Source organism: Arachis duranensis, chromosome 10 (genome assembly GCF_000817695.3).
Source record: "Arachis duranensis cultivar V14167 chromosome 10, aradu.V14167.gnm2.J7QH, whole genome shotgun sequence".
In the NCBI taxonomy this organism is placed as follows: Eukaryota; Viridiplantae; Streptophyta; class Magnoliopsida; order Fabales; family Fabaceae; genus Arachis; species Arachis duranensis.
In genome coordinates this window covers 9,275,069-9,289,820 of record NC_029781.3, presented here as the reverse complement: position 1 = coordinate 9,289,820, position 14,752 = coordinate 9,275,069, and the positions used below count along the sequence as shown (strand labels likewise).

At 35.9% G+C, this 14,752-nt stretch overlaps 1 protein-coding gene across 2 annotated transcripts; it reads right to left on the bottom strand.

Moving 5' to 3' along the window:
* Positions 1-7,809: 7,809 nt before the first annotated feature.
* LOC107468992 (C2 domain-containing protein At1g53590) lies at positions 7,810-14,752 on the bottom strand. 2 transcript variants are annotated; one of them, XM_016088371.2, is made up of 12 exons: positions 14,118-14,752; positions 13,758-13,832; positions 12,904-13,047; positions 12,566-12,658; positions 12,324-12,455; positions 11,678-11,830; positions 11,518-11,559; positions 11,291-11,339; positions 10,720-10,812; positions 10,450-10,633; positions 9,419-9,539; positions 7,810-9,212 (listed from the first exon to the last, which is right to left on the bottom strand). In XM_016088371.2, exons 1-12 carry the CDS (start codon positions 14,241-14,243, stop codon positions 8,067-8,069), a joined length of 2,358 nt encoding a protein of 785 aa, XP_015943857.1. In that variant the 5' UTR covers positions 14,244-14,752; the 3' UTR covers positions 7,810-8,066. The 2 variants fall into 2 exon arrangements, with proteins under 2 accessions (XP_015943857.1, XP_020989003.1); XM_021133344.2 differs by lacking the exons at positions 12,904-13,047; positions 13,758-13,832; positions 14,118-14,752 and having other exon boundaries at positions 12,324-12,474.

Genomic DNA, 14,752 nt, shown 5'->3' with positions numbered 1-14,752 from the left:
TAGTTATAAAAACCGGACCGAACCAGTCAGTCCGATTAGAAAACGGTAAATCAGTTACTTGGCCAATCCGATCGAGTAATCTGACCGGATAAGGCAAAGAATCAGGTTGAACCGGCAAGCCGACAATTTTGTGTTACCCGGCCGGTTCGAAACTTTTTTTTTCCTTTACCAAAACGACGTCGTTTTGGTCTTTTAAAAAAAAGAACACTCGAAGTCCCTAACCCTAATGTCCTAAATGACACCCTAGTCCCCAATACCCCCTTCAGCCCTCCTCGAAGGCTCTCTTCCTCACCTCATCACACTATAATCTCTCTCAACCTCACCTCATCTCACGTCGGCCGTCTCCTCTGCGTCATCTCGTCGGACACAATGTGTCTTCTATGACGTCGCCTTTGTGATTCTCTTGCGTTGTCGCGTCTTTAGCTCGCAAGCAATATGACTTATATGATTTTAATTTTAAATTGGAATTGAATTAGAGATTTTCTAATATTACTAGATATTCTTGAATTTTTTATCATATTAATTTTTAATTTTTGAACATTGAGATTCATGGTCAATACAGATTAATTAATATTTAATTTAAGCATAAAGGATACATATATTTCCTCCCCTTTGAGAGAATAAAAAGTTAGATTTATATTGGATCTTACCTGAATTGTCCCATCTATCCTCTTGAGGAGAAGTTTGGTTTCAAACCCCAATTCGAACAGGAGAAGTACGCCATGCTAATGTGCCTTGGATGATCTACATCTTAGGGTCACGCACTGATGAGTGCATTGAACTATCTATGTGGCTAAGAGTTCTCACAGTCCTAGCACAACGACACAATTATTAGGGGTGTGCTCTACCACTGAGCTAATAGTCCGTCGTGTGGGCCTCCCGCTGAGGCCTGCTATGCCAAAAGCGAGAACTAAAATTAAGGTACTTCGCTAGAGTGATGATGACCACTTGGCATGTAATATTAAAATACAGGATAGTAGGACAATGTCTTATTCAATATTAGTAGTTGAATATGTTGTTCTATTTGGTTAAATTTTGCAGCTTGATGTGATCAATGCAGGTAATAGAGTTAGGAATGAATTTTCTTATGGCAGATGATATGAGTTTAATATTTGCTATGAAATTAAGAAAAAGGTTGGGATTTGGAATGATAACAAAGCTGCACATAACGGGAATGCATGTTGAAGGGAAGGTATAGATATGAAATTTCAAATTTATCATAACTCATCAGTTGAGTGTTAAACTTTACTCGCAACATAAAGGACACCAGACTTAATGTTGCTAGATTCAATAATCTGGGCCTGTTCCATTATTTTTCTCTCAACATAGACATATTTTTTATCATGGACCTTCTATCAGTATTTTAAGAGATGATATAACTAGATAATAAGTTGGTGGGAAGAAGTTTTCCTCATTTAAATGCATATTATGACATTATACTATAAGTATTTTTTGGTAGATTTTTTTGAATAATTACACTACATTTTTTTATCATCACCACTGTTTGATCTCCTCTTAAAGATCTCTTCTTGGATAACAATTCTTTCATAAATTTTGCATACAATGACATTTATTCTAAAACTTCAGCAAAGGAATATTGATTTGCAATTTTCTAAAAACTTCTAAGAACTTAGAGAATTGATTGTCCTTGGCCTTCTTCCAAATCCTTTGAGGGAATGGAATTCTAGGCATGTACTCTGGCACTTTTGCCTTCTCTGTAGCTTTCTCTTTTGGAGCTTGAGTTGGGGGTGTAGTAGTTTCCTTTCCATGATAGTTGACATGTTCCATAGTCTCCTCAGATTGTTTGTCACTGTTGGTGGCTTCTCTTCCCATGACTTTCCTACTTCTCAGCATAATGGCCTTGCACTCTTCTCTTGGATTGATCTCAATATCACTTGGAAATGTGTTAATGGGTTTTGCTATTTGCATAGTAATTTGTCCTACTTGCACTTTCAAGTTTCTAATGGAAGCATCTTGGTTCCTGAAGTTGGCTCTTGTTGCACCTATGAAACTCCTAGTTTGTTGCATGAAAGTGGAGGTTTGTTGAATAAATTTAGATGTGCGTTGAGTGAGTTTCTCCAAGGTATTCTATAGAAGAGTGGTCTTTTTTGGGTTTTGAGATGGTTGTGTGGGAGGTATTGTGGTTGGTGAGAATTATTGAAGTTGTTGAAGCAGTAGTTCTTTAGTTTTTATTTTCCGATCCAAAGTTAGGGTGGTTTCTCCATCCAGAGTTGTAAGTTTTAGAGAATGGGTCATTGTGTGGTGGCCTAGAGGAGTTTTTCATATAATTCACTTTTTCAACAGAGGATTGATCATGATTAAGTGGCTCAGAAACTTCATTTTGAGGGACTTCTCCACCCATGTCATAGGTGAAGTCTTGTGTTTCCACTCTGAAACTTGCATTTGTCCAAGTTGTTTAGTGAGTCCACTGATTTGCTGAGACATAGCCTTATTTTGTGCCAGAATAGTGTCTAATGTGTCTAGTTCCATCACTTCTCTCTTCATGGTTCTTTCATAGGAATACAAATATTGATTGTTAGCCTTTATCTCAATTAATTTCAAAGCTTCTTCAATTGTCTGATCTTCATGTGTAAAGATCCTTTAGTTGAGGAGTCCAATGAATTCCTTGAAGTAGGAGTAATCCCATCATAAAAAATCTGAAGTTACACCCAATCAGCAAATATATCTGGAAAACATTTTCCCAACATTTCTTTATACCTCTCCCAAGTTTCATAAAGAGATTCTCCATCTTTCTGCATGAAAGTCTGGATATTACGTCTCAACTTCGCTAACCTCTGTGGTGGAAAGAATTTGGTTAAGAACTTATGACCAAATCATCCTGTGTTGCTATGCTCTCTTTTGGTTCAATTTCGAATCACTACTTGGCTCGATCCCTTACAGAGAATGGGAATAACCTCAATCGATAAGTTTCAGCAGAGACACCATTAGATTTTACTATGTGTCACAAATATGCAAGAAGCTGGAGATGTAAAAATTAGGATCTTCTTGAGAACTCCCATTAAATTGGAAATTTTATTGCACTAAGGTGATGAATTAAGGTTTCAACTTAAAGTTGTTTGCCTTCACAGCAAGGGGCTATGATGAATTCACATTTCATGGTATTTATTTGTTTTAATTGAGTGGATTTTATTGACTTTTCTCACATTTATCCATTGAAATAGCATAGTTTCATGATTTCTTCCTAAATTGTGCTTGAAAGTAAAAACATGCTTTTCAGGCCTTATAATTGCTAAATTTTATTCACTTTAGTCCCATTCGATGCCTTGATATGTTTGTTGAGTGATTTCAGGCTTACAAGACAAATATGGATTGGAGAAGTGAGGAAAAAGCATGCAAAAGTGGAAAACTCATGAAGAAATAGAGTTTGGAGCTTTTCAACAAGTGTGCGTACGCACACTGAAGCGTGCGTACACACGTTTGGAAGTTCGTGTAGTCATGCGTACGCACAGCGATGCGTGCGTACGCATGAGATGTGAATCAGCAAATATGCGTACGCACACACCTATGCATACGCACAAGTCCTAGCACGTGAGTTCATTAAATGCAAAATGGGGGCAACGATTTCTTGGCTTCCAAAGCTTAATCCAACTCGTTTCTGAAGCTATTTCAAGCCTAATTCAAGAGGAACAAGGAGAGAGCAATTAGGTTTAGTTTAGAACATGTTTTGGGTCATTTCTAGAGAGAGAAGCTCTCTCTTCTCTCTAAAGTTTAGGGTAGATTAGTTAAATGTCTCTTGGATCTATGTTTTGATACTTGCTTTAATTTAGTTTTCCTTGCAATTTTTTATTATTACATCTTTGCTCTCTTAGTTTTACATGCTATTTCTTTTATTTGATCACTTTTATATTTATGAACTCTTGTTGATTTCGATTTTCATTTAATGCAATTTGATGTTTTTATATTTATTGATGTTTAATTGAGTTGTTATTATTATTTTCTTGCATTTAGTAACTTTAGATTTTATTATTATTGCAATTTAATATGCTTTTCTCTTTATGCATACCAATTGTTTGATAAAATATTTGGGTTAGTTTTAGTGTAGTTTTTTACACTCTTGGCTTGGAATTGAGGACTTAGGTGACCTTGAGTCATTGATGTCCATTCTTGATTGATATATTAGGGTTGTTAATTGATTTGGTTTCCACTAACGCTAGTCTTTCACTAAGCTAATTAGTGAGTTGCTTAGGAATTATGGATTAAGATCAATTATGCCTATTTGAATTATCCTCTATGTTAGGGTTGACTAAGTGGGATTAACTCTTCATAATCATCTATGTTTGTGGTTAAGGGCTAGGATAGGTAACCTTAATTCTCAATCCTTGCCAAGAGGCTTCTTAGCATTTGAATTTTTCTTTTTTTGATTAATTGCCTTGAGTTTGATTCTTTTTGATATTTAGTTATTGTTTGTTTCTTTACTTTCTTGTTATTTACATTACTTGTCTCTTGCAATCAAACCCTCATTCCCTCATAGCCAATAATTGAGCACTTAATTGCAATTCTTATAGAGAACGATTCGGAAATTTAAAAACTCCCGGTTATTTAATTTGAATTGTGACAATTCTTTATTTAAACTTTGATGTGAGGATCCATTTCCGGTTTGAACTATACCTGAAATGGAAGTTATTTTGTGAATTCCGAATCTGCATAAATCTCTCTCTCTCTCAGGCTACTATGCTACTTCCGCAATTTCCTGAAGTGGGTTTAGTGAAAGAACTAAGAGTCCTCCTAGTATTGTCATTATTGTTAGTATTATCTGCCATTGTTTCGAATTCTCCTTGATTGTCCTCCTCTTCAATTTCATGTACTTTCCTCTGATTTCTTGATTTCTTTCTTAGTTGTCAGAGGATTTTTTTATTTTCGGATAAAATTGAAGGAGTTTCTTGTCTTTGATTTTTTGCATTCAAAAACACATAAGAAAAATAACAAAGAAAAGATAGAATTCTCAATGCCACAGTGAAGAAAATTCCGATGAGTAGCAAAATAAAAAGTTCTAAATTAGAGAATCAATTAATATGGTAGTTGTTAATCTCAATTAATCTACGGCAACAGTGCCAAAAATTTGATATGGATTTTTGCAAAACCACAACTCGGCAAGTCCAACGAATCGTATCAAGTAATACCACGATAAATGGTTATCGTTTTCATGAGGTTTAAAGAAATAAGCAACAATAATTAATTGACTACTTCTAATTAGACAAATCAAAATAGAGGAGTAAAGGAATTAAACATGAAAACAGAGGCAAATAACTAGCAAACAATGAATGAAAACAATGATTATGAGAATGTTAAGGTTTCAGAGATATTCACTCCTTAGAAAAACAATCCTTGTGTTTATTTATTTGAGGGATACAGAGATCAATCATGACAAAATCATGTATAATTGAATTTCAATTCCTTGACAACTCAATTTTTCTTTAATTAACTAATCACCAATTTCTTGGTTAACTAATTAAGAAAAAAGGTTAAGCACAAATCTGATTTAGTTTAAAATAAGATTCAAGAATAGTCCTTAGGTTGCATTATTATCTCTTATCCAAGCCAGTCCTATACAATTGAAAATTTCAAGAAAGAATGGTTTCCAAAAGTTTTCTAATCCGAATTTTATGTCACTTATTCAAATTAGAGCAATTGAAAATCACAAAGTGTCGCACACTCTTTGAAACACTATTCTTAGTTAAATAAAAAAGTAATGAGAAAGAATTTTCAAACTAATTTCACTATTATTTTTTCCAAAATAATACTTAGAATCCAAAATAGAGTTAGAATGTTTCCTAACAATTTCAAATCTTTAAAGATGAAGAACAAAAACTCAATCATAAAATAAACTGGGGTGTGTTATATGATATCTCTAGATAAGTTCCTGGACTTATTTAAAACCTAAACAAAACCAAAAATTCAAATTCAAACTAAATCAAAATAAAATCAAATCTAATTAAATCAAAACTTTTCTAATAGCTCCTAATTAACTAGTATTCTTCCTTGTGATTAGAGCTTAAGCCTTGGTACTTGATTAATTCCTTAAGTATTATGGGCTTGAATTTAATCTTGGGCTTGAGTGCACCTCCCAAGGACCTTGGTGTGTGGATCAAGTAAGTTGAAGCTGGCGTGTACTGGGCGTGGGAGACGTCCCACTTGCTCGAATTGGAGGGATTGAGGGCTGTTGAGCAATGGCCCAGCATGCCACGTCTTCATGGTGGTGTGCGACGTGCTCGGGGAGAAGAAGATGTCGTGTCCCTGGCGTGTGTGATGAAGGAGAAGGTGGTGTGGACAACGTCCCACATCCTCGTGGGTGAGGAGACTTGGTGCTGCTGGCCAATGGCTCAGCATGGGACATGGGGAGCCAACATAGGATGTGAAGCTTCATGGATGGAGGGCGTGCAACTGGCGTCCCACGTCTTCATGGGTGTTGGAGTTGGGAGCTGCTAGGGCTTGGCCCAACATGCGACGTGGGGAAGGTGGCGTGCGACATGGGTAGCTGGTGTGAGGGATGTGGGCGACGTCTCATGCCCTCGAGGAGAAGAAGCTTGGACGTGAGGCTGGCATACCCCACGTGGGACGTTCCTTGATGAAGGCTTGGCCTCGGAGGAAGTGTGTATGGTGTGCATAGAGTTTAGAGTGTTGCATGGTATGTATGAGTGCGTTTGTGGATGTTTTGGACGTGTTTTGGGCGTGACAAGAATGTCTAGGCATGTGGGGGCGTCTCACGTCTTCGTGGAGCACTTCCAAGGGGTGTTTTGGTGTATGGATGGCATGTAGAGGTCACGTCCCAGTGTTCCACGTTGGACTTCTTCGCCGTGATTTTTTAGGGTTAAAGATGAGGGTCATTTGCGGTTAATATTGAACGTCCACTGTAGAGAATTATATATCATTGGAAAGTTTTGGATAAAAGAGCTCAAGTTATGCTCACTCGAGTATAAAGAGGTCAGGGTGACAACATCTACAAATTTACTTTACACTTGTCTTTAATTCTTGATTTCTTAAAAGGTTACTTCCTTTTGCATGCCCTCTTCCTTGGTTCTTCTAGGGACTTCTTTGATTGTTTTTCTCCTCCTTTGTTCTTACCTAAAATCTTTCAACAACTTTTTAAACATATCAAAACTCAAAACAACTTCAAGAAATATCAATTAAAGCACAAAATCTTAAAATGAGAAAATCACTAACTTTATTCAAAAAATAACTAAAGATGCTCGTACATCAACCTACTCAATATTTAGTATTTATTCTTCCAACAAAAACAAACTATATATATGACTAATTCAATCTTAATTAGGATGAACCAAATCATTTTCAAATCCTGCCAATGAATTTACACTTCCTAAGAAATATTTAATTGAAATCAAACCTAATTTGTTAAATTTTAAAAAAATTCTATTATTTTTTCTTTTCTTTTAGAAAATTCAATTCTCTTCCACTAACCTAATTTATCGTAAGTTATGTTGCTCTTAAGAAACTAATGGAAACATTTTTTTCAGTAGTTAATACATTTATGCATAAGAAATATAAGATTTCTTTCAATAATTTTTATAAGGCTTTCTTTTATGATATTCTTAAATATTAACTTTATCACACTTAAATTAGAAATTAAATATACTTAAAAAACATGCACATCTTTTAGTTTGTTTCACAATGTGGAACAGGTTAACTCGGCTAGTCAGCTACTATATTTGCACTTTCAATGTTAGAAAAACCAACGAATAATCAAAATTCAAAAGGATACACGAGCACCTAGGCATGCCACAAACCCTTCAAAATTTGGTTAAAAGTTAAAAACAGCTCTTAATATGCTACAAGGTAACAACCGGATTGTAACTTGTGTTATTTGTATTTTTCTTTTTCTGGGTTCATGCAAATTACTTTACATGCTTTATGTTTACAAATCTCTATACTGTGTAAAACACTCGCTCTATACCCCATAAAAATATTTATGCAACAAAGGCCTATCAAAGGCAACAACTAAGAAAGCTGCTGTACAAACAAGAAAACAGAAAGAAAACTATGGATGTTACAAAGTGGAATAAAATTGCCAAGACATGCTTTCATTTGGGCTAACTATTCTCTCTTTTATCAGCCACTACTTCATTTTTATCACCTTTAGCTTCAAAAGAACCTTCACTAGGCCTATCAGGGCTAGCAACCCTTTGAGTCTCCTCTTCAACAATCTCCTCCTTGATTGGGGCCTCATCGTCCACAGGAGTGTCAGATTGGACTTTATGAACCACAATCACCTTGGGGTTGGGGGAGACATATCCGGGAGAAGCATTGCCCTCGCACGCAACAGGAATACTTTCGTCTCCAGCTGATCGCACCGGAACAGGAACAGATTCATCAGAAGACGACTCGGATTCATCAAAGGTTTTGCCTTCCGGCACTGTGGCGGTCGGGTCACCTTTACTCCTACGTTTCTTTGACCTAAAAGAGAGAGCTTGCTTTATGCCCTTCTCGGCGTGTTTCAAAACATTCTTCGCCTTCTCCTTGACATTTCCCTTGCTTGGACTCTCCGGGGGTGATCCTTCAGTCGACTCGCCTTCGCCTTCGCCTTCTACTTGAAGCTTGCCGGTTGGAAACCCAGAAACATTATCGTCCATGACAAATTTCAAACCAACACCACTTTTGGAATTGACTGACCTAATGTTATCATGTGGTGATGGAACATCCTCTCTACCACGACTAAACAGATCCTCCCCCTTCTTGTTGAAACTCCAGCGGAATGCGCGAGGGGATGGAACACCTTCTCCACCAGAACCAATTTGATCCTCCTTTTTCGAATTCTTACGGAAGACATCACCAATCTTGTGCAGTCCCCTCTTTACTTTTCCCATATGAGGATGCTTTTGTTCAAAATCATCATCAGGACTGCTGCTACAGTTCTCATTTTTCAAGGAACCATTAACCTGTGATTTTAAGTTGCGAGATGAACCATTCTGCTCCCCGGAGATCTCAGTATCAAGGCGTCTACCCTTCCCTTTTCTCGGTTCCCAGTTTGGGCAAGCCTGGCTTCCTGGGTGATGAACCCAAATTCCTGTCTCCTTTTGCCCTATAACATCTATCGCCTCAAAGTCATCGTTAAGCTTGGCAAGTTTTTTGGATGTAACAGATGGGAAGGAACCTTCATTGGCAGTCTCATTTTTTAATGAACTTTTCCTCATTTCTTCAGTATCCACTGTTTCTTGCGTGCATGTAGCATCAATCTCCTGTAAATAAAAACTTTTCAAAATTGTAATGGATATATTACTAAAAAAGTTAAAATTAAAATAACAATAAAACAGGAGCAACCTTTGTTTTTCCTTTCATGCAGAATAGGAACACTTTGGATATCCATATCCATCTGTATTCTGCTTCTTTTCAACAAAATGCTTTTATCGCTATATTGAATTAAATATTGAAACTGAGAAGTTACCTTTCCATGGTCAACAACAGTTATCGCAAGATGCAACCTCCCCATTTTCACGTTTTTAAGTGGCAGCCACATATCATGTCTTTGTCCATCCCTGAGATCATTGATATTCACAGAACATTCCCTGAAAATAACACAATACTTGGTCTGATGAAGAATACACACTGATGAAACAATTGACAAGAAATCATAAGAAAAAAAATTCACTGGTCAAAGGATATCACTGATAGCAAGACAACCAATGACCAAACAAAATCACATGAAAGAGGTCGAATTTAAAAGGGAACATCAAATTTGACTGAAATTTAAACATATGTTCCACATCAAGCAACTACACATATTTGGGCTGCCAAGTGAAAAGGTCTAAATAGAGGCCATGATTCTGGAAATACAGAACAATTTGTTTGGATCGATGAATTTTATTGAGATGAAAATCAAAATATGCATGACAAAAAGATAGAACAAGAGAACCTTCTACAAGAACAAAGACTAGCTAGAGAAAAGATTATCAATGAAGCACACAGCTTTCCAATCTCTCAATATATCTGATAGGATTATTCCTCTATAAGACTGTGCTTCTACAGTAAATAAAGGTCAAATGTGTAATAATCTTATGCTACAAAAGTTGGCTGTGAATTACTTATTAGGAGTACGAGAATTATACTCCAGCCAGATTCTCTAAACATGGAATATATGAAAAATTTAGTATAGGTCCACATTCAATATTCATCCAGACATACTTATTAGAAGCATGTACTCGATAATAGGAGCGCAATACAATGACATACCACTAGTCAAGCTGAAATTGATTCTGAAGACAAACATTTTATATTAAAAATAATGGATTTTATTGAGCAAGAGAGGTAAGGCGACAGTAGGTGAGAATGGTAAGAAATCCTCCCTTAGACCAAAAAGACCAGCACACAGCAGGAAAATGGAGGAGAGCGGGGAAAATGTAAAAGCTTCTCAAGAAAAATAAATGCAACATTTGTGCATGTGGTATAAAACAAAAAGGGTCAGAAAATGAGACAAACCCAAGATCATCATCATAGAAATGGTCCTTGTCATGAACTAAAAGCGCCAGCACATTGCTAGAATCCCATGAAATAATGGGAATTTTAAATTCCTCAAGCCATTTAGGATTGAGTGTTTTCCTTTGTATCTTTGTCCTAAATCTGTATCCACCCAAACGACCTTTCACATAAGGATCAGCTAGTCCTGAAACGCACAGAGTTTGTTATAGACAACATAGTATGTATATATATAAGAAAAGAAACTGACCAGAAATCACCATAAGGGATTACCATTTGGATCTGATGGCTTCATGTCAGATGCCTCAATAAGTTCTACTTTCACATAAGCAACAGGATCCTTTTCATCCACAGAGAACCAAGGCCCTAGAACATTAAGATGTATGGATGGATGAGTATACAAAATAAAAAATAATGCAAAACAAATATGTAAAAGCACAAGATGTTCTATCTCTCCCACAAGATATGTGATGAAAAGATGAAAATCAAATGGCAAGTATTCAATGACAATAAAACAATTTCTCCAAAATGGATTTTTTTTCCAAAAGAAAACAAAAATACTATATTAAAATGGAAGCATGAAACCATCAACTCCAAAACCAATATATTAGCATAAATCCTAGTGCCTACTTTGAGAAATCGAGTCCATCCACTTAAGAAGAAAACATGTTGACCCATCATATGAGAAGAATGGTTTAAAGTTGGCAGTTGGCAACACAGACAAGTATACAGATGTTATTCTTCATTTACACTATAAGTGGTTGCTAAAACTTGTAGCCCAAATAAATTCAATACTAGGTGATGACCCAAAAAAAAATTTAAAAGAACAGGAGACATATATTACCTTCTTGCGGTGTAACAAATTTCTCAACATCAACAACCAGCATATTGGGCTGCAAAATTTAGCAATGTATCAATATAGAAAAATTACAAAGCTATTGAAAAATGAGAATTCATGTATTCAGGTTTTAGTCACATCCTTCAACATCTCATTATGCCAAAACAGTGTGTGTGTGCGCGTGCACACATGCGTGTGTGGCACAAAGAGACATCCACAGAGAATAAATTTACCTCAACAAGAGTTTGTTCAAAAGCAATAGAGAGAAGCTTATCCTGGAAAAGTATAACAATGTAAAATTTAACATAACAGTGACGGGTAGAATTGACAAACAAAGATGAGAGAGAGCAAGCAGAATGAAGACAACAATAATCCTTCATAATTCATACTTACTAGCCACCCGGCAATCCCTGGAAGTTCAGTGACATCAAGCCCATGAGTAAATATAGGTTTCACAGTCATTTGGAAGTATGGAGGTTCAACAAAGCATACGCGCAAACGGCCAATAAAAGGCCATGTCCGGAGAAACTTTACCCCAACCAAGACCTGTAGAAAAGGAATAAAATACAAAACAACAAATATCAAATTTGATTTTATTTCCTTGTCTCTCTGAACTCCCTTAATACTAATCTCCATTTCTGATAGCAAAAAATAAGCCTTGAACAATTCACGTCTAGTGGCAAATCAGTCCACAATGCTTCTAGAATATTGCTAGCAAGAAGCTTCAGAAAATGCAGGAGAGAAAAATAAAAGTATAGAGATTAAATACACCCTCCATAGAAATACTTATAGGATAATGTCAGAATACGCATTTAAGTGAGGAAAACTTCTTCCCACCAACTTATTATCTAGTTATATCATCTCTTAAAATACTGATAGAAGGTCCATGATAAAAAATATGTCTATGTTGAGAGAAAAATAATGGAACAGGCCCAGATTGCTGAATCTAGCAACATTAAATCTGGTGTCCTTTATGTTGCGAGTAAGGTTTAACACTCGACCGATGAGTAAGGATAAATTTGAAATTCCATATCCATACCTTCCCTTCAACATGCATTCCCGTTATGTGCAGCTTTGCTGTCATTCCAAATCCCAACCTTTTTCTTAATTTCACAGCAAGTATTGCACTCATATCGTCTGCCGTAAGGAAATTCATTCCTAACTCTAGTACCTGCATTGATCACATCACACTGCAAAATTTTAACCAAACAGAACAACATTTTCAACTGCTAATGCTGAACAAGGCATTGTCCTGCTATCCTGCATTCCAATATTACATACCAAGTGGTCATCATCATTCTGGCGAAGTACCCTAATTTCAGTAAACAAAGGGGGATTTCTTCCCAAGTATAGGTGCTGCACAACAGCTTCTTTCTACAAATATATATTATACAGTCATCAATACCAAAAGTGAAATCAATTAATTTAATACCCGCATATATAAAGTTAACCAAAAGAAAGAAATACAAAAAAGAGAAAAAAATTATATGCATAAGTCAGTGTGATAGAAAAAAAATTGAAGACTAAAGCATAAATTTCAGTTTTCACACAGAAGTCAAGATTCAAATTGCTTGATCAAGCACTATCAAAGATAAATAAATGAACAGGATGAGTCATACTGCAGTCCAAGGTTTGTACTTCTCTAAGAACCATGGTATGATGGGAAGCAAGATATTCTGAGAGGCAATATTTTCCATACATATAGGCCATATGTTTTCAACAGCATGGTTCAACCACCGGACAGTTTCAGAATCTGAAAGCACCTGATGGACACAAAAGGCATTATATGCAATATATTTCAGTATGATATATCAGATAATAATTTGAAATTATAATTACATTATTAAAATTAAAAAAAACCAAAGGAATTGGCTACCAAAAACCCTAAACCAAGGAGACAAGGAGTGTTGCATTTTTAACCATATAATAATAATCCATTTGCTAGTGTACCTTTAATAATGAAGCTATACAAAATTTTGTTTTTGACATCAAATGAAATGCTCAGTCTTCATCAAGGTAAAACATCTTGCAGAAGGTTACTAATAATCCATTTAACAGCAGCAAGAGGAATATTCTAGATGAAAGTTCTAGCTCTTTTTTTATCAGTACCATATTCCATTTCAACTCGACTTTTGGGAGAGAATATATTACATAGTTTCTTCCCCCCATTGCCCGTTATGCATTTTCTTGTACTATATTTGGAGTACATCATTTACTTGTAACTTACTAATATTGTCTCATCTCATACTTCATAAACCCTTAAAAGAATAACCATGCAAATAATGTTCAGATTCTGTCATTCTTCAAGAAGTAAGGGGTGGTTCTTTAACTTTTAGAACAGCATTTATTCACAAATTTTCTATTTCTTCTTTCCCCTTTGTTCATTTACTTAAACTGAAGCTTACTGTTTTTCCCACATAAACTTCATAAATTCATAAAATCAAATTAATAAAACTAACACCATTAGAATTACCCTTCTTTGATTAGCTTGTTTCCTCTCCTCAAACTGCACCTTCTTCCGCAGCCTTGTAACATAAAGCTCATGAACCTTTTCAAAGCCAAAAGAAAAAAGAAATATATCAAAGTCAGCAAAATATTATATTCCTCCATCTTTTTCTTTCCGTCTTTAAACAAATACAACAAAAAAGACAAAAAAAACCAGAGTACAAGTTCAGTTCCAATCACTGAGAATAAGTACCCATTTTTATTTGTATCCCGCATCACCAACCCAACAAATTGAATACCCAAAAAAAAAAACAAAACTAACAAAAGAGAAAGAATTTTCAGAATCTCCAAAAGTTTTCAAAATTGATAACCACGGTCCCTCACTCACCAGGTAAAGATAGATCAAAGCAACAAAGTAAGCAAATGGATGGAAATAGTTTACTGCAGATAGCAACCACATCACCATCAGAACGATCCCCACATGATGCAAGATCGTAACTTCCGTTATATCCATTCCGAGAGAGAGAGAGAGAGGGGGAGAGAGAGAGAGAGAGAATCTTCACTTGAATCCACCACCCTTCGCAACAAAGATAAAAAGTTTGCACAATCCCATTAATCCAAATCCATTCACCAACTACAAGATCCACGAATCTCCGACAATGGGAAAAAACCAAATCTTTTCACCAACTCCACTCGCCAGAAGGCTACAAATATTGAAATATAAAGGCACGTATTGAAACTGTTTGATGAAAGGCTCCAATGAAAGAAGTAAATACTCCAAGATATTCAAGAAAGGAGGGGGAAACGGAATTGGAAATGGATATATAATACATCATTTTTATTATAAAATATGTCAAATATCAAATATCAAAATCATGTGCACAGTGCGAAAGATTAAAAGTTAAAACTTTGAGAGTGTGTGTCCCAATTGAGGGCCCAGGGATTCGGATAATTTGGGGTTAGTGAAACGGTGACGTATTGACGAAGCAAACACCGGCAAGGTTCAGTAGCGGATTAAAAGAG

Excerpts from the sequence above, each read along its gene's own strand:
- LOC107468992 (XM_016088371.2), bottom strand. The coding sequence starts at position 14,243 with ATGGATATAACGGAAGTTACGATCTTGCATCATGTGGGGATCGTTCTG. Across the intron at positions 10,634-10,719 it reads GAAGCCATCAGATCCAAATG|GACTAGCTGATCCTTATGTG; the intron begins GTAATCCCTTAT and ends TGTGCGTTTCAG. Across the intron at positions 9,540-10,449 it reads TTCTATGATGATGATCTTGG|GGAATGTTCTGTGAATATCA; the intron begins GTTTGTCTCATT and ends TGTTATTTTCAG.